Source organism: Saccostrea cucullata, unplaced genomic scaffold (assembly GCF_032062105.1).
Source record: "Saccostrea cucullata isolate Sc308-1 unplaced genomic scaffold, CSIRO_AGI_Scuc_v1 ctg861, whole genome shotgun sequence".
NCBI lineage: Eukaryota > Metazoa > Mollusca > Bivalvia > Ostreida > Ostreidae > Saccostrea > Saccostrea cuccullata.
Window position 1 is genome coordinate 432,231 of NW_026935377.1, and position 23,524 is coordinate 455,754.

At 33.2% G+C, this 23,524-nt stretch overlaps 2 protein-coding genes and 1 long non-coding RNA gene across 3 annotated transcripts; 2 read left to right on the top strand and 1 right to left on the bottom strand.

The window, feature by feature from the left end:
* Window positions 1-49: 49 nt before the first annotated feature.
* Window positions 50-22,146, bottom strand: LOC134242607 (tripartite motif-containing protein 55-like). The gene is made up of 2 exons (XM_062724709.1): window positions 22,108-22,146; window positions 50-1,821 (listed from the first exon to the last, which is right to left on the bottom strand). The coding sequence occupies exon 2, from the start codon at window positions 1,803-1,805 to the stop codon at window positions 114-116; it is 1,692 nt and encodes a 563-aa protein (XP_062580693.1). The 5' UTR covers window positions 1,806-1,821; window positions 22,108-22,146; the 3' UTR covers window positions 50-113.
* LOC134242640 (nuclear pore complex protein Nup133-like) lies at window positions 5,704-15,479 on the top strand. Its single transcript, XM_062724745.1, has 24 exons — window positions 5,704-5,730; window positions 6,037-6,059; window positions 6,367-6,422; window positions 6,561-6,642; window positions 7,175-7,217; window positions 7,422-7,526; window positions 7,831-7,972; window positions 8,128-8,237; window positions 8,457-8,563; window positions 8,893-8,995; window positions 9,476-9,595; window positions 9,845-9,988; window positions 10,308-10,521; window positions 10,882-11,016; window positions 11,227-11,265; window positions 11,385-11,509; window positions 11,936-11,995; window positions 13,037-13,112; window positions 13,550-13,611; window positions 13,764-13,820; window positions 13,966-14,046; window positions 14,361-14,428; window positions 14,673-14,758; window positions 15,103-15,479. The coding sequence occupies exons 1-24, from the start codon at window positions 5,704-5,706 to the stop codon at window positions 15,252-15,254; spliced, it is 2,217 nt and encodes a 738-aa protein (XP_062580729.1). The 3' UTR covers window positions 15,255-15,479.
* Window positions 17,945-23,298, top strand: LOC134242608 (uncharacterized). Its single transcript, XR_009986888.1, has 3 exons — window positions 17,945-18,012; window positions 22,908-22,987; window positions 23,256-23,298. It is a non-coding gene; the product is annotated as an uncharacterized LOC134242608 (long non-coding RNA).
* The last annotated feature ends 226 nt before the right edge of the window (window positions 23,299-23,524 follow it).

The following is a 23,524-nucleotide window of genomic DNA, read 5'->3' on the forward strand; positions in this document are numbered from 1 at the left end:
AATGATACAACTAATAATAAAAACATTGATACACTACATAGTGGCTTTAATTTTAAGTTATCATATTGAACTGTATCATATAGGTTTTATTTGATCAATACACAGCCCTAAAATCAACACATGTATTTGATTTTCATCACTTGTTTGTTTTCCCTTTGAGCAACAAACAGATTGTCATTTGCATCTGTACACAGTCCCCAGGGATAACTCAGTCTACAGTGTACGTAACGGAGAAACTGTCCATCCTGGTCTATGATGTGGACACAGTGACTGTAATGATCAGCTGTAAGGATTTGTCTCTGACTGTCTGTGGTGATTCCTCGTGGATGGAATGATTCATTCTTTGGAGCAGGAGTACGTCCAGTGTACCTGAATCTCAGTTTCCCGGTCTGATTGACCACCACTACTGCTTTAGCTCCCTCATCAGACACACAGATATCCAGGTTCCTGTTCTCTGTTATGTATCTGTTATAACCACTAGATGAATAGAGAGGTTTACCTTTATCATCAAACTGAATGGTTTGTTTCACTGTGGAGCCAGAGTAACGGACAACTTTTGTTTGTTTGTTGTCATCACTGTCCATGATAACCAGGAGGTCACCAGAGGAGGTACTACAGACACCGCAAGGTCTCCAGTTCTGTAGTCTGATCACCTCCTCTATCTTCTCATTCTTCACAATGTTTATAGTTCTAACATAGTAATCAGTATAAACTAGATCTCCACTTTTTGTCACTGCTATGTCACATGGTATGTTCCCTGACTTGTTTGTGATTGACTTGTGTAGTGATCCCTGATTGATGCTGTAGAGTTGCATGGTGCTGTCACTTCCTCTTGTCCAGATTTCTTCATCACTCAGACAGGCCACATTGATAAGGTATTCTTTATATCCAGTGTTTACAGTCTTTAAAGTCTCTGGTTCATCAAGCAGCTGTTTGACTGGAGGAGAGGTTCCAGCTTCTGTTGATTTCTGTGTTGTCTTCATGCTGTAGCCATGTTTATCTGAGGTTATAGAACTTGATGATAGTGTTCCAAACAATTTACTGAGTGATTCTCCTTGAATTTTTTTTGGAATGAATTTAAATAAAGTTGGTACTGGTTTTTGTGGAAGGCTTCTGTATATATTTACATTTGAAGTGACTTTAAATAGTTTTGACAAATCGTTAGTGTCTATTGCCATTTCAACTGAATCATTTTCATCTTTGATGTCAGACATTGTCTTGTTTATTACATCCAGATGTTTCTGTAGAGTTTGTAACTGTGTGTTTTTCATCTCATCAACTTCAGCTTTAAGTTTCTTGACAAGTTTGTCAATTTCTCTGTGCCAGTCCTCTCCATGTTTTGTTATGGCTGTTGAGAGATCTCCATATTCCTTTTCTAATTGACTCATTCTGTTTTGTACATCAGAGGCAATGTCCTGGTAGGTTGGATAAATTGTTTCATTCAATTCAGAGAGTTCTTTAATGATTTTGTCCTTTTTTTCTTTCACAACCTTTGGAATTTCTGATAACTTGTGACCCAGGTGTTGATCAGATGCTAGACACTTTGTACAAACAGGAATGTCACATTGATTACAGTACATTGTGCATCGTTCTTTTTTATGAGATGTGCATCCAGGGTAGAGGGGGGTGGATTTCCTGGCCTGAAATTTGACGACTTTGTGGTCCTTGGATTCATCAGATATCATATGTTTTCCTACACAAGCTGTACATAGGTTGACAAGACACGTATCACAGTGCATCTGTACCACAGCGGTCTCACACAGGTCACATCGCATCACGTCCTGGGCACTGGTACGGGGGTCCATGTTTTAACTTTTGACTCTGAATTATAAATTAATTAGGCTTTAGAATAAACTTCAGTAGGAAAAAATTTACATATTTTAATTTAATTTTTAGGGTTTTTTGTTTGGCAAATTGTCTGTTCGATTACAGAGTTTTAATGTTACAGTAAAACTCGGTTATAACAAAGTCAGGGGGACGTGTGAATTTACTTCGCTATATCTGTAATTCGTTAAATCTGTATAAGGAATATGTTAAATTGATATAGCTAGAGATCGAAAATAACTTGGCTATAACGGTAAATTCGCTATATCCATGTTCACACTAAACGAGTTTTGCTGTTTTTTATTCTTATTTGAAATTTTTGACCAACAGTAAAATACAAAAGTCCAAGGGTTGATGCTTTATGGTTGGGTTTTGGTCTCATAAATGTGTTTTAAATACATTGCATCTTTGGAATTTTCTTGTCTCGAGGACTATTATTAAGCAAAGTGTTTGTATAATAATTATTAATATTTAGCCCTGTATTAAATTATAAAAAATATGAGTATATAATTGGAACTGAGCTGGCCACAAGAAGAAACTACATTAAACTCGGAGCAGGATGACTCATTCTTTATTCATTGACCTTTAAAATCCTTGGTAGATTTTTTTTCATTTTATGAAAAAAGGTAGCTAAATATCAATTGCTATCCTCATGTATTTATTGTTAACTATATACTAATAGGTAAATTTTTGACCAAAATATCAAAAAGTTAATTAAATAATGATTATATAAACATTACCTGACTCTTGCAACAGTAATGGCTGTCGATAAAGTTGGTGTTGTTATGTCACATGACCTAGTTACCATGTATCTACCTGTCAGGAATTTATACTTCCTGGTCTATATATAGCAGGGATTTAAATTTCAGCACATTGTTTTGCCTTGTTTACTATGACAAGCTTTACTCCTTTCAATATTAAATTAATGAAATTCTCTCAGCACATCAGAAATTTAAGGAAAACTGATCACTGATATATCCCCCCTTTAATCCAACAGCACAAAAAGTGTTCATCAAACAACAATGGATGAAAGTTGGATGCCACTAAATGATCTCAAAACTTGATAGTTTCATCATAACTTAATTATTTAGAGTACTAATTTGAATTAAATTACCTGGGTCACTCAAATCAAACAATCTTAAACATGTTCAATATTTTATGTGTATTATACAGGCTGTAAGATTGATTGTGAGAATAATCAATGTTAATATGGAAACTAGAGCAAAGCTCGTTGCAAAGCAACGAGAAGGTCTTCCGTCCTGTTTGACCTGATTTCTTTGATTTAAAAAAAAAGAAGAGAGAAATAACGCTCAAAAATTCTTTGAATCCTGTAAAGCTATGTTAATTAATGCGAAAATAAGCCATTTTTTGCTACTTCCGGTTTGACCGGAAGTGACAACAACGCACGGAAAATTAATCTTTAAGCTCCCAGAGACATATGTTATCTAAAAACTTGTCAAAAACGGCAAAAATACGCGTTTTTCGACTACTTCCGGTTTGGCCGGAAGTGACGACGCTGGACGTATTTTGACGACTCCATTAGATTAAGCTTGACATTTTCAACAACTTTGCTTCTTTGATGTATAACAAATTCTCAATACTTTTTGAGATATTTGGAAAAAACTTTTGGCCCCTCTAGACCCCTTAGTTTAGGAGTCAGCCCTTTTTTCGACATATCATTTTAAAGATCTTCTAATTCTGCACAAATTATGTTCTATATATTTTAACAAAATATTTTCAGTTGAGAAGATAAAAAGCAAAATATGAGTAATTTTTGGCTCTTTTAAGCGTTCTAATTTTTGACCCCTATATAGCGCCATTTTGAATAGAGAAATCGAAAAACAAAAACCGATGTGCACAACTTCAATCCTTCTATTATCTAAAATCAGTAGAATTTCTGCTCCAGCTTTAGCCGTCTCTGAGCCTTTGTCTGGAAACGAAAGCCTATAAATTTTCGTTTAAAGGGCAATAACTCAAAACCGGAAGTGACTTTTTGAAATTTTAGTCAACATTCTGATAGAGTTAATGAACGTCTATAACCTCTAAAAATTTGAGCGAAATCTGTTGAGAAATGAGTGAGATATGAGGCCTCAAAGTTGCGGTCTAGGAAGCAGAAGAAAAAAAAAGAATAATAATCTTTACCAACAGAATCAGTAGAAGGTCTTCCGTTGGAAACGGAAGACCTTAATAATGAACAGTATTCAATTTCAAAGTCCATATGAACAACACAAATAGGGGTTAACACAGACCTCCAAAAACCTCAGAGGTGGGATCAGGTGCCATGGAGAAGTGAGCATCCCCTGCTGACTGGTCACATCCGCAGTGTGCTCCTAGTCATAAAAATTCAACATGTTCCATGTGAAAATGTGACCTAGGGCTTGCAATATTTGATATGTCAGGAAAAAAGTTTGTCTAATACATGTACTTGCTATCCCGATTACTTAACTTAGCGGAACTCTTTTGCGATGGAGGACGGAAATGTCTGTTGGCTGGGGACAAATTACTCCAGCATGCTAGAGGTTCACGGCGAGATACTTTTGACTTGGCGCCGCGTAACCTCTAGCATCCATTGTAAAAATTCTCGCCGCTGAAACCCCAAGTGGAAATAAATTATTTTATTAAGAAATAAGGCTTTGTATATTAACGAATGGTACGAAATAATAAAATACTCAATATTTACGATAAAACTTATGCATAAAACCCTTCTAACCTCTTGTATTAGCAATCAATCTATTATTTTTTAAATCGAAGCAGAAATTGAAACAAGTCGTCTGTTTAAAATTCGGAAACGGAATTCAGAAAATCTGACGAAACGAAACTGGTGTAATGCAACGAAAATTTCGTTTTCTGACAAGCAATCCGCAAAGTTAATGTGAAGTCAAATCGAAAGTACTTCTGGTGACAAATTGGAATAATGACAATTTTCATTAATTAACAATAACGCACACTGAATAAAATGGATTTTATTATTTTTTGTGACTTTCATACCCCATGCAAATACGTAGGTACCTGAAAATTACTTGTTAACAGTTTATTTCACGCATAATACGTTCCGCCCAAAATCTGAGGCGGAACATGCTCGTTAGAAAATGGCCTTCGGATGTAAGAGTCCGAGGTATATAAGGAGCGTAGGGACGTTAACCGAGGCTCTTACTTGTAGGAGTAGGGACAAATGTGCTATGGAATACAATGCAAGATCGCTCATTGTAGAATTTATAAGGACAGATAAGTAAAAACATCCTGGTGGAATACCTTGCTAGCCAATCGCTGAACCAGCCTAATTAATTTTTGAGAGGAGATTATCCTAAAATGTTACATTTTTTACGATATTTTTAACTAAGCGGGCTCTTCTCATTAAATTTTCATTGAAAATCGTCACATTTTAAAGCTGATAAAAATAATATAAACTTTCCTTATTTGAAAATCTACTATTTTGAGTTAAATTCTTGGCAATACATTGTATTTTCAGCATAAAATTGTTCAAATCATTCGATTTTCACTACTGTAAACAATGCCATGTGCCCCGGTAATCTCGCAATTTTTGAGCTTTCTCGACTCTTCCGCAAGAGTGATAGTAAGTTAGATAACTGCGAGGTACTCGCAATATTACATATTGATATGAAACACATATATATCAATAAATGCTTATGTAAATTTATATATGAAACAGATATGGTGGAATTTGTGTAACCTAATCTTTATAAAGTTAAAGTTTAAGTCATGTTTTGTTTATTTCAGCCTTCTTGGATACAGATATAAATGGAATTCCCAGTGAATTAGAGAGCTTGATGATATTGGAATATAAAGACACATGCTCAGTATGACTTGTTCTATATAGCAACAGAATCCTATTTATTATATGTTGTTTTAAAAAAAGCTATGTTGATAAATACATTTTGTAGGAATGTACTTAAACCTTTTGTGATCTACTAAATTGCAGATTTACACACTTTGATTTTGTGATATGATTACAAGAAAAAAACTGTCACAGTGTATTTCTGAACTTGTCTTTGTTTAATTTGTGCAGTACAACTTTTTAAAACAAATAAAATTATATACAAATTTCTGGAAAAGAAATGCATCTATAAATCAGAAAAATTAAAGTTCTCTTTTGTTTCTTATGTTTGTACACGATGATTATGAGTACAGCCTTCAGAAGTATAAACTTTTGTTAGCTGATCCTACGACCACTACTGCATACATCTATAACAGGGACCAGATTCTGTTTGTACCAGGTAAAGTTATCACTCCACAAGACAGACATGTGGACTTCATTATTCAGTGCATTGATTGACGTATACAATGTCAGGTGTATGTCAAGTTTTGTTTCAACCATGATATCTTAATTCCTTGTAAATATATCTTGAATTTTTACTGACAGGTCGCAGTGTTTCAAGTTAAACTTCAATCATGCTTAATTAAAAAAATATATATTTTACCAAAAGTCATATATTTTTCTTAGCTGTTACATCCTTATAACAAATCCCATCTCTTAACAAATAGACATGTTACGATTGGAGAGACTATATTTTATATTTCAAGTCCTTCCAATGAGGTAGTAAATCTACAGCAGCCTGGGGGGCACATCCTGGGGGCAGGTAAATCTGAGTTATCAGTTCATCTGAGACAATAAAAAGAAATGTAAAGTTATATACAGAGATACATGTAGATGTAGTGGTACTGTATACTAGAAAAATTTATGAACTAAAATATATTATTTAATATTTTTTTCGTAGGATCTTGTGATGGGGTTGGAGTTTTCTTCTCTGGCAGTGTGGGACTTTTTTCCATCAGTGCTCCACAGAAACAGGAAATCAGGTCAGGGGTTAAGTTGAAAGTATTTAGTACAGGTGCACCTATAAGTCACTGAGGGTTTCATTCAATGCATTTACATATGTCACATGGACTTGTAATTTGCCATGAACTAATCTAGTCCCCTCATAAATAGATTTTATCTTGGGAAAGATGGATTATAAGAGGATGATATTAGAATGAAAATACAGTGGACCTTCAGATATCCGGACGCCAGATATCCGGATGCTTCAGTATCTGGACGATTTTTCATGGGAACGAAATTTTTAAATGTTATTCTGTCTTGTTTAACTGGTGATTCAGATATCCGGATGCTTCACATATCCGGACAAATTGACTGGGAACCAAAGCGTCCGGATAAATGAGGGTCCACTGTATATTCCATTTGAAAAGTCTGGTTTTTAAAAAAGATCTTTTAAATAGCTATAAATCGAAGGGGGGGTGTTAAAATTAATTTTAAGACCCTCATGAATTACTGAAAATAAACGTCCAAACCTTGTTCTTTATATTAATAAGAAAATTTCTCTGCATTATTTAGTATTATGGAGGAGCCTTCACAAGATCTCACCACAATGGACATGGTAATTATTTTCACTTTTATAAACAACAAAACAATTAATTTCCTGAGTTCTTTATCATATCGGAAATAATAATCCCAATGCATATCTTTTATTCCACATAAATTGCAATTTTTACTTAAAATTTTTACAAAAATTTCAACTTTAATTATATATAATGTGGAGTGTTTTGCTGCTGCCCAGCTAATTAACATTGCGTCTTTGTAGTCAGTATTGACGGCCAGCCACGCTAAAATGCAGGAATTGTCCATGAGTGAAGACAGAACGGCCCGACTCAAGTCTGCGTTTATTGCGACCATGAGGGGCAACATTGTAAGTGGATCAATTGTAATACAATTAACATTAAATATTTGTTTTATGTCAATAAGCAAAGATGACCTTAAGTATCAGCAAAGCATATTATCTGATATCATCAAATTTATACATTGACCTTTACTTGTACACTGTGCTGGTTTATATTGTAATAGTTTTGATTGGTGCATTAAAAGGTATAATGATCAGTGTACCAAGCCTCTAGCATCTCTTCAGGGTAAACCCTTGATGCTTTAGATTTTGATTCACCAGACTTTGTTATATCATTCTCAAGCTTCAGTCTGTACATGTATTATATCTATAGGCTGCAGCCCAGACAACCATTGATGAGTTATTTCCCCCTGATGAAGTGTCCACGGATTTAGATCAGATAGTTGTCTCCCTTGACAGAGATCTCGTGAATGATTTTCCCGCCTCTGATCCACGATGGGCGGAGTCAAGACAAGGTGAGAGGTCAAAGGGCAAAAGATCATGAGGCTGGTATGGGATCTTTGCTTTTTATATTCATGAGAGATTAACAACCATATATTGTGACTAGTACAAAAATTATTGAGGCATTGCGGTCTGTATGAGAAACTTGATAATCATTTATTGTTTGTAGATGCCACCAGTAGCACCACTTCACTAATCATCATCAATCAGCTGACAGATAAACTCCGAGCTCACGAGTACGTCATCAACTTCCTCAAAAGGATGAGTCTCTGGGAACAGGTGAGTGTCAGGGTATACAAGGTCAGATTGGAGAGTTATCTTGACCATAGGTCCGTAAAGTTAAAGTAGTTTAAGTATTTCAGGAAAACTTTTTTTGCCTGGAGGTAGTTGACTTTCTTTGTATTTTATGCCATTTTCAACAAAAGATGATGTTATAACAACTGGGTATTGGGCTTCCCTATCTTTTTTTTCTAAAGAATAAATTCTTATGAATTGCAGTTGAATCTTGTAACCATACGGGACACACGGATGTTGACAAGACATGTGATGTGTGAGCACGCAGAAAAAGTACAGGCCGCCATTGCATTACGCCAATTACATGGGGAGTAAGTATCTATAAATAGACATGTAGTAAGTATGAGTATCATTCTTTATAGACATGTGATGTGTGAACATGCAGAAAAAGTAAACTCCGCTATTGCAAAACAGCAATTACATGGGGAGTAAGTATCTATAAAATGATAGACAAAATAAAAGACACATAATTTGTGAACCATGAGGGAGTATCATGTATCTATAAAAAGACATGTGACTTTTTAATGCCACAAATTGAAACCTTCTTTAATATTATAACAATATAAAAGAAGTTACTTAGAAAAAATGATTGTTTGCTTTTATATATGAATTAACTGAGTGACTACAAATACCTCTATAGGTTTACTGGTATAGTAGATGCAGTCATAAAGAAAGTGTTGGAGATGAGACGAGACGTCAACATTTCCCTAAACCTGACCCCACAGGACTTATTTTACAGAGAGGTATGAACTAAATCTGACCCAACAAGACTTATTTTATAGAGAGGTATGTACATGTAGTAAATCTGACACCACAAGAGTTGTTTTACGGAGAGGTATGTAGTAAATCTGACACCACAAGAGTTGTTTTACGGAGAGGTATGTAGTAAATCTGACACCACAAGAGTTGTTTTACGGAGAGGTATGTCAAAAAGTAAATCTGACACCACAAGAGTTGTTTTACGGAGAGGTATGTAGTAAATCTGACACCACAAGAGTTGTTTTACGGAGAGGTATGTAGTAAATCTGACACCACAAGAGTTGTTTTACGGAGAGGTATGTAGTAAATCTGACACCACAAGAGTTGTTTTACAGAGAGGTATGTACTAAACCTCACCCCACTAGACTTATTTTATAGAGAAGTGGGCTTGTTTCGTTATTTTCTATTTGTGTGTTATCTGTTAACCATTTAAATATTTTCTATTTGTGTGTTACCTGTTACAGGTGTCAAGGATACAGGAAGTAGTCGAGTGTTTGTTGGCGTATCAGGAGGAAGTTCTAATGGCTGACGTCACAGTAACAGAGATTCTCACTGTCATTACGTCAGTCAACACAATATTACAGGTAAATATTGATAGAATCTAGTTTGCCCCATATTATTTTTGCAGTATCCATGTACAATGTATATTTCTGTACATGTTTTATTGAATTTTCATAACACCTGAAAACATGGATTTTTTGTCTATCAACGCACCATGTTTTTAAGTTACCCTACTATTAGACCCCATCACATCTTTTTGAGAAGATTAAAGTGACTTTAATTCAAAATATAGGGACTGTCTATGCTGTTTATCTGTTGTGTTTAATTTACAGGAAATGTTACATAAAGCTTTACAGTATCGTCAGACCAAATCCACAATGTATGAATGTGAGGCCCCTCAAGGGGACATCCCAGAATACATACCATGGACGTCAACAGGAGGGGATCATGGAATCAGGACATTCCTTGTTAAACAGGTTTAATACGGTTTACTAAATTAATTTCATACAAAAAAGTCACACAACTTTTAAATGCTCTATTGAGGGATCCTAAAAAAGAAATTGATAGAAAAGAAATTGATATTCACATACTGAGTGAGAAATTGTCTACTATATTTATTTTAGTTCAGTAAGACGATAGAGGTAGTGATTTATTGTTTATCATTTGTCTCTGGGTTATCTTAGTTCAGTAATATGGTAGAAGCCTGATTCATTTGGTTCTTTTTATTTATTTTAGTTCGTTAAGACTAAGAGGTGGTGATTAAGTGTTTATTATATGACTCTGTGTTATTTTTAGTTCAGTAAGACAATAGAGGTGGTAATTCCTGAACTCCGAGATCGCGAGGGTCAAGAGAGGATTTACCAACAGCTTGCCGCCATCGCTGATATTGTCCTGGACGGTTACGTCAGTCAGGTAGAGTCACTAGAAAATAATGTCAGTAGACGACAGCACTTCAACGAGCTACAGCGACGGTACGAACAGGACAGACAACACCTGATTATGCCGCTCAGTAAGTTCTTATTGTTATATGGAGTGAAGAGTAGAGTATGTCTGTAAAATAGAGAATGATCAGAAATATAAAACTTACTGAAATAAAGAGGGAAATTATTTATCAAATCCATCCGAAAATTTTATTTCATCCTTATCTATTAAATAATTTAAAAGTAGATTTTTTAATGTATAAATACAATGCTATTTACATATTAATTTGTCTATTATTTATAAACTAACTGATGAGTCAAGAGAAATGTATATCAACTTGTATTTCATAAAGTATTACTGTTTCTATAAAAGTTTAACTAATTGTCCCTTGATCACTGCATGGTTTATTCTCATAATAATTACTCGATTAACCATTCTCTGTTGACAGTGGAGGGGAAGCAGTACGAGTTAGTGGCATCCCTAGCCGAGAAATATTGTGACTTTGAAATCCTGATTCAGCTGTGTGAGTTGTCACACAACACAGATAGGATAGAGAAATATCTACATCAGTTCTCTGACAAGGTATGTCTACAAATAGACAGGACAGAGAAATATCTACATAAGTTCTTTCGCAAGGTACACCTTTTCTATCTGCACGGACAAATGTTTCATGCAATTGATAAAAAAAATATATAATTTATTTTCATAAAGTTTGAGAGTAAACAGTTTTAGGTATAATGAAGAATGGTAACAATTATTGAAAATAATTAATTAAAATATTTATCTTTTCAAATCTTTGCAAATTTCCTATATACATGGTACATGAAAGAAGGTAGGTAGCATAACTCTTATGAACAAATATAAAACCTGAACAGGTAGGAAGCTATTTATACATATTTGATATTTATAAAATTTCACATGTATGTGATTTGTTAATGTTTGTATGTACAGGTAAGAGAGGAAAACTCCTGGCTTTACCAGTCAGTCAGCAGAGAGAACTGGGTAGATTTCTACAAAAGGAGGACATTAAATCTCTTAGCTGGCTCCATAATATACAGACCAACAACTTCTCTAAGGTAAATCATACCTCTACATTAAATCTCTTAGCTGGCTCCACAATATACAGACCAACAACTTCTCTAAGGTAAATCATACCTCTACATTAAATCTCTTAGCTGGCTCCATAATATACAGACCAACAACTTCTCTAAGGTAAATCATATCTGGGCATCCAATTACCTTTGCATTCAAAGAAACCCATTTGAATCCATTAAATTAATTCTGGAATTTGACCTGCTTAAAAACATAAACAACTGTAACCTTTGCCAAATCTTTAGATAGGTTGGTTTTTCAGCAGATTTTACGGAGTTTCCAATATTTGTTTTTACCTCTAGTCATATGACCTAGGGGTTAAATCTTCGCAATGTTTTGCCCAAACAGTGCAGCAGTATGTCATTGTGTGTTTATGGAAAGTTTGATCTAGCATTTTCTTTTATTTTCAGGCCCACACCACTCTTTTAGAGTTGGGCAAAATGGAGCGGGGCTCTCTGGCAAAGAAAAAGGTAAGGTTTTGTTGATAATAAATCATTTAATTGATATCTTATTACTCATTAAAACCTGTTCTTTTTTGAAAAAAGGAAATGTTTTCCCCACCTCTTCAATAAACAACAATGTGCTTATAATAAACAATGATAATAAATAATGAGAGGAAGATAGACTTGTCATTTGTAGATGCTTATAATAAACAATGATAATAAATAATGAAAGGATGATAGACTTGTCATTTGTAGATGCTTATAATAAACAATGATAATAAATAATGAAAGGATGATAGACTTGTCATTTGTAGATGCTTATAATAAACAATGATAATAAATAATGAGAGGAAGATAGACTTGTCATTTGTAGATGCTTATAATAAACAATGATAATAAATAATTAAAGGATGATAGACTTGTCATTTGTAGATGCTTATAATAAACAATGATAATAAATAATGAAAGGATGATAGAACTGTCATTTGTAGATGCTATCATGCTTTATAAACTTGTAGACAATGTAAACTAAAGTTTAATTTTCTTTGGACAGGTAAGTGTATAATTATGTAAATGTATTGTTTAGAAGATTGCTTAAGACAAATATTGTTTGATCTTTTTATTTTTTATGTACATGTATATACATTATCAAATTTATCAGTAAAACACTTCAGTTATATATTGACTGTGTAGGTTTTGTGGTTAATAAAACATTTAATAGTTGGTACATGTATCATATTAAGTCAGGAATACTTCTCTTCTAATCCTCCACCTTTTTTTCTTAAATAAACAAGAGTGTTTATTATTAAACTGAAAGAAAGATGAACTTGTCATTTAGATGCTATCATGCTTTTTAAACCTGTAATCTAAAGTTTTATTTTTTCTTTTGGACAGGTAAGTGTATAATTATATATAAATGTATTGTGTAGAAGATTGCTTATGATGAATATTGTTTGATCTTTTTATTTACATTTACATGTATATACATTATCAAATTTGTCAGTAGAACACCTCAGTTATATATCTATGTTCCTGGCTGATTGAGTAGCCTTACATTTTGTTTTGTAGACACTGTTAAGTCTGAGTAAATTGGCCGGACTAGCAGCTGACCAAGATAACGGAGAAATAGATAGCAACATACTAGGTTCGTATTTTAAATTATTGATATGTGTATTAGACATTATTCTTACCACATGGGTTCAGTAAACAATTCATAAAACGAACCTTTAAGAACCTTTGATGAAGTCATATGCTCTAATTTCTATTATAATATTCTGTTATAATATCAGGAAGAGGTTGCTATTTTTTACCCCCAAAAAATAATAACATTGTTAATAAAATGTACAGTAATTTACTTATTAAAAAGTTGCATTTTAGCCAATTTACAAATTAATATAGCAACCAAAAAACTAGCTTGGTTGAAATTATTTTTGAATGGTCCTTAGATACTAAAGTTTTCTGACACAGAAAAAACTTTTTTCTTCTTTTGCTTTCTTTGCCTGTAGTATAAAATGAAGTAATTACCGTACATTATTGTACAGGATTTATGTTTAAATGTATTTTACTTTTTGTTTATTTCAGACATCAATGAAGAACAAGAATTAATTGCCCATCAGCAGCAGTTACCTGCCCTTGTCATAGAGGTTAACTTATATAAAGATTGCTAATTTCCATTATGTTTTTTTTGTTTACCTATTTATGTTCACCTTATATATTCAATTAATTCACAACTCGAATTTAACAAAAATTGGAATAATGAAATAATGAATTTTAACAAAAATCACTTTTCTTGTAGAACCTTGGCATGGAGCCAAGCAATATGAGAGTTCTCTCCCCTGTACAGCTGATAGAGGTATGTATCAGTGGGGACTTCCACCTTAAGTTCTGTCTCTATTGATTGTAGACCATAAAGAAAAATTGTACAACATATTTAGTATTCTCTTGCCTTTAAATGCTTATATTGTAAATTTTATTGAATTATTTAAGTTCTTTTCCAGTTATACATCTCAGGAACAAACATTGATGCCACAGAATATGATTTCAAGAAAGCGCTGGATCTCTTACAATACACAGACAAGGTAAATGTATAAAAATGTGAGTATAATGAAAAAAAATTAATTAAATATACATTTACATAGGAATTTGAGCAATAAATAAACAGCAGACTGGGGTATATTTACTTATTAATGTTGGCTGTCTCAGAAGATTCAAATTTTTTGTAGAAGATAGATTTTAAGAACAGCTAGCTTCCTTTTCCAGTTTAAAGTATTTTTATGAATACCTCTGAAAATATAAGAACAGAGATATTCAAATATGGTAAAAAATGGTATCTCTAATTTTTTATGGAAGACTATATTAAATCCTAGAGTTTTCAGCATTTATTGTCTTTCAGACTGACCCATCAATTGACTATGAAAGTCTGAGGATGCACATTTGGGCCCAGTCTATTCTTAGAGACAGGTAAGTTCTCAGGTAGAAATAGAATCAGCTGGATACATGAATCGTTTAATTAAAAGGTAGTTATGTTTTTGGTTCCACTATGGTCTTGGACATATTGTATGGAGTTTAATATCATCTTTGATTTTCATTGTCAAGGAAAAAAAAGAAATATTTTAAATGGCAGTTATTCTTTGCATGTATTTTATTTTTTTTATACTTTAACAAAATATGCGTACATTAGTGAAGATGTTTTGTACATTAACAGCTGGCAACAAGATGATTCTGTGGATGTTATGGAAACCATCATGAATACTGTGTTCTTCAAAACAGTGGACCTAGCTTACAAAGAAGGTAGGTTATCATGTTGATATTAGTGTGTTGGTCTTGTGATCACATATGTAGTATATGTAATTTTTATATTTTATCACAAAGTACTTTTATTGTGTGCAACATTAAAATGTTCATGTTTCGTTTTTGAATTTTCAGTGAAAACACAATCTTTCAGTAAACAGTTTCTTTACCTCTTGAATATATAAGAAACAATCTAATTTCTAGAAAGCAATGTTATTATAAAATTGCTGAAATCAATAATGTTTATTTAATTTTTACAGACAAAGACAATATTTTAGTCTTGGGTGAACTACTATTATGTTCTTTATATTCTGATAAAATAAAGTCTTACTTTCTTTATTCAGGAATGGATGTGAAGACATTTATGCCAGAATTGAGAGCAGTGTTAAATTGTAATGAACTTGGAGAACTTAAAGATAATGCTGGCTTTCAGTATGATATGAACATATTGGACAAGTGTTATGATTTATATGACCATATTGGACAAGTGTTATGAATTACATGTATGTAAAGTCACAGATGAGTCTGCATCCGATACCAGCTTTGTATGAACTTATTGAATATGAAGTGTGATGATCCATGTTAAGTGAAATAGAAGTGTACAGGGAATATAGTTAATGTGCAAAGTATGGAAAGGTAGCTCAGTAATAAATCTAATAATGAAATGTGTAGTAGAATTAAGGTGTCACTTGAAATTTTGTTGGAAGGATTTGTTGTAATAAAAGACACGAATCTACTCTTTTTCGTGCTTTTTTTTATAGGTGGTTTCTTATGCAGGTGCAAAATTTGAGGGTTATTTCTTTACAAAGGGTTCATGTATATGAGTTCCTCCAAACATGGAGTTCAAACCATTAGTGTAATTTTATAACAGTTATAACATATAAAAGGAGAATCTTTGAGAAACCTTGTTTAAATTTGATGATTATTTGTATTTTGTAAAACCTGCGAAAATTGTTAAGTTTGAGTTTTACTTTTGAAGAGATTGTTGCTTTCTCTATATATTATAGCTTGCAATTATTATGTTTCTTGACGAGTTTTATTGAATGGGGTAAATGTAAATTACATCAACTCTCATTTTAATGGACAGTTTTCAAAAAGCATGTAGATAGACGATGTAGATAAAAGATGTTAATATCTTCACCCTCTGCAATTTGATTGCAAGGCAATTTGTCAAGTCTTCTGCCTAATACCATGTACATGTTATGAAATTAATTTTCAACTAATCAGCATCCAGGAAAACGGCCAATTACATGTGTATGGAGGATGGAGGATAGTCCAGAATCTTACCTAATGTGACAAGTTATTACCGGCCGCCAGGAGGCGGTCGGTTATATGATATGAAAGTTTTAAGTCGCTGTTCGTTTCTGCGGAGTTAACAATTTAAATAAAAATATTCAACATCATATCGCCGGCGATATAATATTAAACAAAGATTGTCTAAATGTTTAGGAAAAAGCACAATAATTGTAAAATTCAATTTTATAAATAATGGGGTAAATATTTCATCCAATCCTGATTGACAAACTCTGATATAACTGAAGTGCGGAAAAATCAGTACGAGTGTTAGGCATAGTCTAAAACAAAGACCGCGTTGTAAATCAACAATTTTACTTTCTCATTGAAAAACAGGATCTGCTGTATTAATTTGAAATGAAGTGTATATTTAAACATTTCCTATGGATATATTTCAAAAATATGATGAAATAATGATTTCTTAAAAGCAAAGAATATTACGACATGTTGATCCAGGAAACTAGGATAGAGCGCGTTTTACAGTGTGCCAAACATTTTCCCGCCACATCTCAACACCAAAAGAGAAGAAATGTAGTGGTGGATGTAGAAGGAGTTGGGGGGGGGGGGGTAACATACTCTAAGAGAGAGCAAGGAGCCCCGCGTGTTATATATTTGTTGTGTTTTTATTAAGGTAAAACTATAGCTAAGTTTAAACTTTAGTTTTGTACTTTTTATGTAAAAACTACTTAAACAGCAAGTTGTACCAAACTGAGTGCAGAGACGTAGAAGACTATGCATAGTTTATATTGCCTATTCATGTAATATTGTACATGCATTATGCAATCGGCATTGTCGCATGTATATTTTTTTCATGTCACGAGATTATTTTAACAGATAAACATAAGAATTAAAAAAAAAAAAAGAACAGCAAATTTCAGTGTCTGAAAGGAACTTCAACATTTATATAAATTGGTTTGCGGCTGATTTTTGACGCTTGCGTCAATATGTTTCTTGTTGCTTTCTGTGACAGGAAGTTTTTCTTGCTTACATATTACATATTCTAACTTTCATAGTTGCCTTTTATATGACTTCTAATTACAATAGGCTTTTTGTATTTGATTACTGTTAACCTTGTTTTTGCCATATATTTTCTAGCTTAGAAAGCTGGTTTCAAAATAGTAAAAACTAGCAGAAAAATGTACATACATAAATTCCATTGGGTCAGTTTCATTACGGTAAATATCACTTCATGATTATAAAAAGGATAAAAATTGAAGTAATATACAATATGTTGAATCCAGTTTGATTTTATGTTGTTTAGAAGCAGGACTCACGTCAGCTGACACAACTAAAGACCTGGTTATTGGACATGCATCCCACTCAGTGAGTCAAAGTTTCCATACTCTTATAAGAAGAAGTATTTATTTAGGTTCGCTGTGTTTTTCTAGTAAGCTAACTCTAAAATTGATTAAAAAACAATATTTGTATATACTGATGCGTAGAAATATACACAGAAAAATCTGCGCTAACGTGACGTCAAAATGAGGCTACAGCGACGTTAATAAAAGTATAACAATATAGGGCAGCGAGAAATTCAAACAAAGTATACTTTTGGTGCTTCCAAACATGTAAAATGTAAATGTAAGGAATGTTTATAAGTTTAGTAAGAATTATTGGTGTGTGAACCTCACAGACTAGCATGTAGGCATATTTTTCACGAAGCGCTAGTGCACTTCATGAAATAAACTTTGGACAAGCCTGTGTGATTCACACACCAATAACTCACATAAAAGTTAAAACATTCCCTAAATACACCCACTTCAAAGAGGGGGATGTTTAACCCTTGGTTATCTGTCTGTGAGTGTCTGTAACAAATGTTTTCGCAGTTTTATCAGTAACTACTCACTTCAGATGCTTCTTGATCAAAAACGCTGACTTTTTTCTTTTTTTCATACAGGGTTTTGTATTTCTTGGTGCGGGTGTCAATTTGGATGTTGACTTGACTGTACACTTTGGACTGGGTAAGATAGACTTCATTAAGAATTAATCATGAATACAGTTGAACTCGGTTAGTACAAACGGGGATATTTCGAATTCACCGATATAGCGAAGTTATCTTGAATTCCCAGCTGTATTAATTTAACAAATTTCTTATATGGATGTTATGAATTACAAATATACCGAAGTGATTTGATAGGTCCCTGTGACTTCATAATAACTGAGTTTTACTGTACGTACAGTGCTCAAAGTGGTTTAACAAAAATGATATAGGGTAGGGTGGTGTAATTTCGACCACCTGGTTAATTTCGACCGTTCATAAATACCTTAATATAATTTGTTTATGGCGTATAATTGTGTATGTATATTTCTATTACTGAGTATTCAGAAAGCAAACGTATTTCTAATATATTGTGTCAAAAATAATTTTATTTCCATGAGTGTCAATAAAGTCGTTATTGGAAAATTACATCAAAGAATAGGCTTTATAACCCGTAAAATTACAGACGAGTATATTTTTTGCCACTACGGCGAACTATCACCTCAGAAAAATCTTGTATGGAAAGGCAATAAATGGATATCCCTGACGTGACATTTATCAAATATTATTTTGAAAATGAAATTTATACCCTTTTAATTTATAGTATATTAAATTGCAAATCGGCTGAACAGAAATGGGCCGAAGTTATCCCAACTTGAATACGGCGTCAGTGGGTAACTTCGACCAATGTAAAATGACGCAATTCACTATCTGTAACCAGAAAAAATTCATGACCATCCGGAAAAAAATTTGATAAGAATAATGTACATTAATACCCGATAGAAACAAGTACTACAATAGTGAAAAATCATTTGTTTTATTAATATGGGCTTTATATGCCTGTATATGTATATTTGTTGCATGCTTTAACGAAATGGCAAATCGGCGACATGGACATATCTGGTGCACTCGATTTATTCAAACTGGGTACATTTTGAAAATTGTCATTTTTTGGGTCAGTATTTTTACTCGATCCTTTATGCTGTTCAGCAGAAAAATTATAATTCATATTTTTTTTCTATATCAGAGCTGACGCCAATTATTTCCTTTGTATTGGCTCATCGGTCGAAAATACCCCCTGTGCGGTGGAAATTACCCAAAACACAGCTGTAAATCGAACGCATTTATTCTATATTATGACCAAAAATATATACAAATTCGATGTAATCGGAAAGATAAAATGTATTTCTAAGATGAAAGGATCCAGTAAAAGTTGTAGCTTAATATAACAGTGATATACTTTAACAAGTGTTTGGTACAAAAGAAAAATCGGTCGAAATTACACCACCTACCCTAAACCACACATTCAGTGTTCCAAGTTGTGTCTAAAATGGTTGCATTTGCGACCAAAATTATCTAATGTTCCTCTAGCATACTGTATGATAGTCTACAGGACGTGTTGTGTTCAACCATAGGGGTGATTCTATGAACTAATATGGTTTCTTCACCCGTTGTTTTGTCATAGTAATAAAGGACATAATATACACATACATAATAAATGTTGTTCCTTGCTTTATTGTATGCGCCATGTAAATGTATTATGTACAAAAAGTTTTTATCATGGTGGGTGAAATATTTGTTGGTAGCAACTAGATATTCTGAAATGGCAACCATAGTATTTTTTCAGGTGTCATTTAGATACCTTGAGGGAATGGGGCTTGGAGAACTGAACATTACTATAAAAAAAAGAATAAGGCCAACTGTTTGATGTTATTTGACCAATCTATCTAAATTCTCCCATACTCAAATGATTTTTTTATTTGAAAATGCATATAGTTCCTACTGTGTATTCTACCATACAGTGACAAGGTTTTGTGTTTTTATAGGCATTGAATGTTTTAGATTTCAAATGGATTTCATATAAAAGGAATAATTTCAGTTTTACAGTCGATCATAAGCTATTCCTTAGCAAGTGTACATTTGATATCATCACAGTTAGAGTACTGTGTTATATTACTACATGCATCAATTTAATTATATACCAACTTAACCATGTTAACTACAAATTCTCTCTGATGATAAGATTCTGATTTTTTTTTTTTATTATTTAATAGGAAGTTTTCAAATACATGTGAGACAACTAATTAAAAAGCATTGATATACTGCATAGTGGCTTTTAAGTTACTATATTATATATATGTTTTATTTGATCAATTCACAGTCCTAAAATCAACACATATATTTGATTTTCATCACTTGTTTGTTTTCCCTTTGAGCAACAAACAGATTGTCATTTGTATCTATACACAGTCCCCAGGGATAACTCAGTCTACAGTCTATGTAACGGAGGAACTGTCCATCCTGGTCTATGATGTGGACACAGTCATTGTTAAAATCAGCTGTAAGGATGTGACTCTGACTGTCTGTGGTGATTCCTCGTGGATCAAATGGTTTGTTCATTGGAGCAGGAGTATGTCCAGTGTACCTGAATCTCAGTTTCCCGGCCTGATTGACCACCACTACTGCTTTAGCTCCATTGTCAGACACACAGATATCCAGGTTTCTGTTCTCAGTTATGTATCTCTTATAAAGGCCAGATGAAATGAGAGGTTTACGTTTATCATCAAACTGAATGGTTTGTTTCTCTGTGGAGCCAGAATAACGGACAACTTTTGTTTGTTTGTAATCATCACTGTTCATGATAACCAGGAGGTCACCAGAGGAGGTAATACAGACATTGTTAGGTCTCCAGTTCTGTAGTCTGATTACCATCTCTATCTTCTCATTCTTCACAATGTTCACAGTTCTATCATCGTTATCAGTATAAAATATATCTCCACTTTTTGTCACCACTATTTCCCATGGTCTGTTCCCTGACTTGGTTGTGATTGACTTGAGTAATGATCCCTGATTGATGCTGTAGAGTTTCATGGTGTTGTCATTTCCTCTTATCCAGATTTCTTCATCACTCTGACAGGCCACATTGTAAAGGTCATAATTATACCCAGTATCTATGGTGGTGACAGTCTCTGGTTCATCAAGCAGCTGTTTGACTGGAGGAGAGGATCCAGCTTCTGATGATTTTTGTGTTGTCTTTGTAATGTAGCCATCTTCATCTGAGGTCAAAGAACTTAATGATAAAGTTCCAAACAATTTACTGAGATTTTCTCCTTGAATTTTTTCTGGAAGGAATTTCGATAAGGACAGGGATAGTTTTTGTGGAAGATTTCTGTATCTATGTCTATGTACATTTGATGTAACACTGAACAGTTTTGACAAGTTATTAGAGTCTATCACTATTTCAACTGAATCAATTTCATCCTTGATATCAGACATTGCCTTGTTTATTTCGTCCAGATGTTTCTGTAAAGTTTGTAACTATGTGATTTTCATCTCATCAACTTTAGCTTTAAGTTTCTTGACAAGTTTGTCAATTTCTCTGTGCCAGTCCTCTCCATGTTTTGTAATGGCTGTTGAGAGATCTCCATATTCCTTTTCTAACTGACTGATTCTGATTTGTACATCAGAGGCAATATCCTGGTAAGTGGGATAAATTTCCTCCTTTAATTCAGTTAGTTCTTTAATGATTTTGTCCTTTTTCTCGTCCACAATATCTAAGATTTCGGATAATTTATGACCCAGGTGTTGATCAGATGCTAGACACTTTGTACAAACAGGAATGTCACATTGATTACAGTACATTGTACATTGTTGTTGTTTACAACAGTAAAATACAAAAGTCCATGGGTCCATGCCCCAGGGTGGGGTTTTGGTCTCATACTTGTATTGCAAATACATTGCATCCTTGGAATTTTCTTGTCTCAATGACTATTATCAAGCAAACTGTTTGCATCATAATTATTTTGATTAACACTTCTCCCTGTACTTAATTATGAAATATGTGGAGAGATGGAACTGAGTTGGCCACATGAAGTAACTTCATTAAACTCAGAGCAGAAGTATGAATTCTTTATTCATTGATCTTTAAAATCCTTGGTAGTTTTTTTTTCATTTTCATAAATAAATATATAGCTAAATATCAATTGCTATCCTCATGTATTTATTGTTAACTATTTACTATTAGGTAAATTTTGCACCAAAATATGAAAAAGTTAAATAATTATTATATAAACATTACCTGACTCTTACGACAGTAATGGCTGCCGATAAAGTGGGTGTCGTTCTGATCGCATGACCAAGTTACCTGTGCTATCTACCAGGTATTTATACTTCCTGGTCTACATTTAGCAGGGATTTAAATCTCAACTCTATGTTTTGTTTTTTACTGTGACAAGCTTTACTCTTTCAATATTTGATTTTTAAAATATTGACAGTAAAATAATAAAATTCTCTTGGCATGATATCGGAAATTTAAGGAAAACTGATCACTAAAACAATTCACCCCCCCCCCCCTCCCCATTAATAATAGCACAAAAGCGTTCATCAAACAACAATTATGGATGAAAGTTGGATTCCATGCACTAAATGATATCAAAACCAATTGTTTAATTCATAACTAAATTATTTGGAGTACTAATTTGAATTAAATCACCTGAATCAATCAAATCAATCTTAAACGTTAATGTTTTTTCATGTAAAGGATGTAGGATTGATTGTGAGAATTTTTGTATGAATTTATAATATGGAGATAATGAACAGTACTGAAGCTCATAGTCCAGTTAAAGAAAACAAATCGGTGGTAACACGGACCTCCAATAAATGATGTCGACCGGTTACACCCACCGTGTGCTCCTTGTCATGAAAATTCATTGTGAAAAAAATATTGGCCTTGCAATATCTGATATGTCAGTTTTTCTAATTGATATGAAGTACATATATCAGTATATGCTTATGTAAATTTATACATGAAACAGATATGGTGGAATTAGTGTCACCTATCTTTAAGATAAAGTGAAAGTCATGATTTGTTTATTTCAGCTTTCTTGGATACAGATGTAAATGGAACTCCCAGTGAATTAGAGAGCTTGATGATATTGGAATATAAGGACACATACTCGGTGAAACATTTTTTGTTCTATTTACCAACAGAACCCTATTTCATATGTTTTTTTTTTTTTTTTTAAAAAAAAAAGCTATGTTGATAAAGACACATTTTGTAGGAATGTACTTAAACCTTTGGTGATCTACTAAATTGCAAATTTACACACTTTGATTTTTTGTTATTACTAGAAAAAAATGTGTATCTCTGAACTTGTCACTCAATGCATCGTGAGATAAATCAGAATAATAAATTAAAGTTCTTTTTTAATTCCTATCACTGTACAGGATGATTTTGAGTACAGCCTTCAGAAGTATAAACTGTTACTAGGTCTTGTTAGTAACTAGGAGTCGTAATTAAGAAGAAGTAACAAATTTTATTTTTCCAAAAAATGGAAAGTTGGTGATATGTACAGAGATACATGTACTAGATGTATTGGAACTGGAAACTACAAAGATGTAAATGCAACTATGTACTCTCATATTTGAATTTTTTTCTCAGGATCTTGCGCTGGAGTTGGAGTTTTCTTCTCTGGCAGTGTGGGACTGTTTTCTAT

Bases quoted from the DNA above. Each gene is read 5' to 3' on its own strand.
- LOC134242607 (XM_062724709.1), bottom strand. From the start codon at position 1,805: ATGGACCCCCGTACCAGTGCCCAGGACGTGATGCGATGTGACCTGTGT.
- LOC134242640 (XM_062724745.1), top strand. From the start codon at position 5,704: ATGTTGATAAATACATTTTGTAGGAAT. The intron at 7,218-7,421 runs GTAATTATTTTC...GCGTCTTTGTAG, and splicing joins ATCTCACCACAATGGACATG to TCAGTATTGACGGCCAGCCA. The intron at 10,522-10,881 runs GTAAGTTCTTAT...CTCTGTTGACAG, and splicing joins ACACCTGATTATGCCGCTCA to TGGAGGGGAAGCAGTACGAG.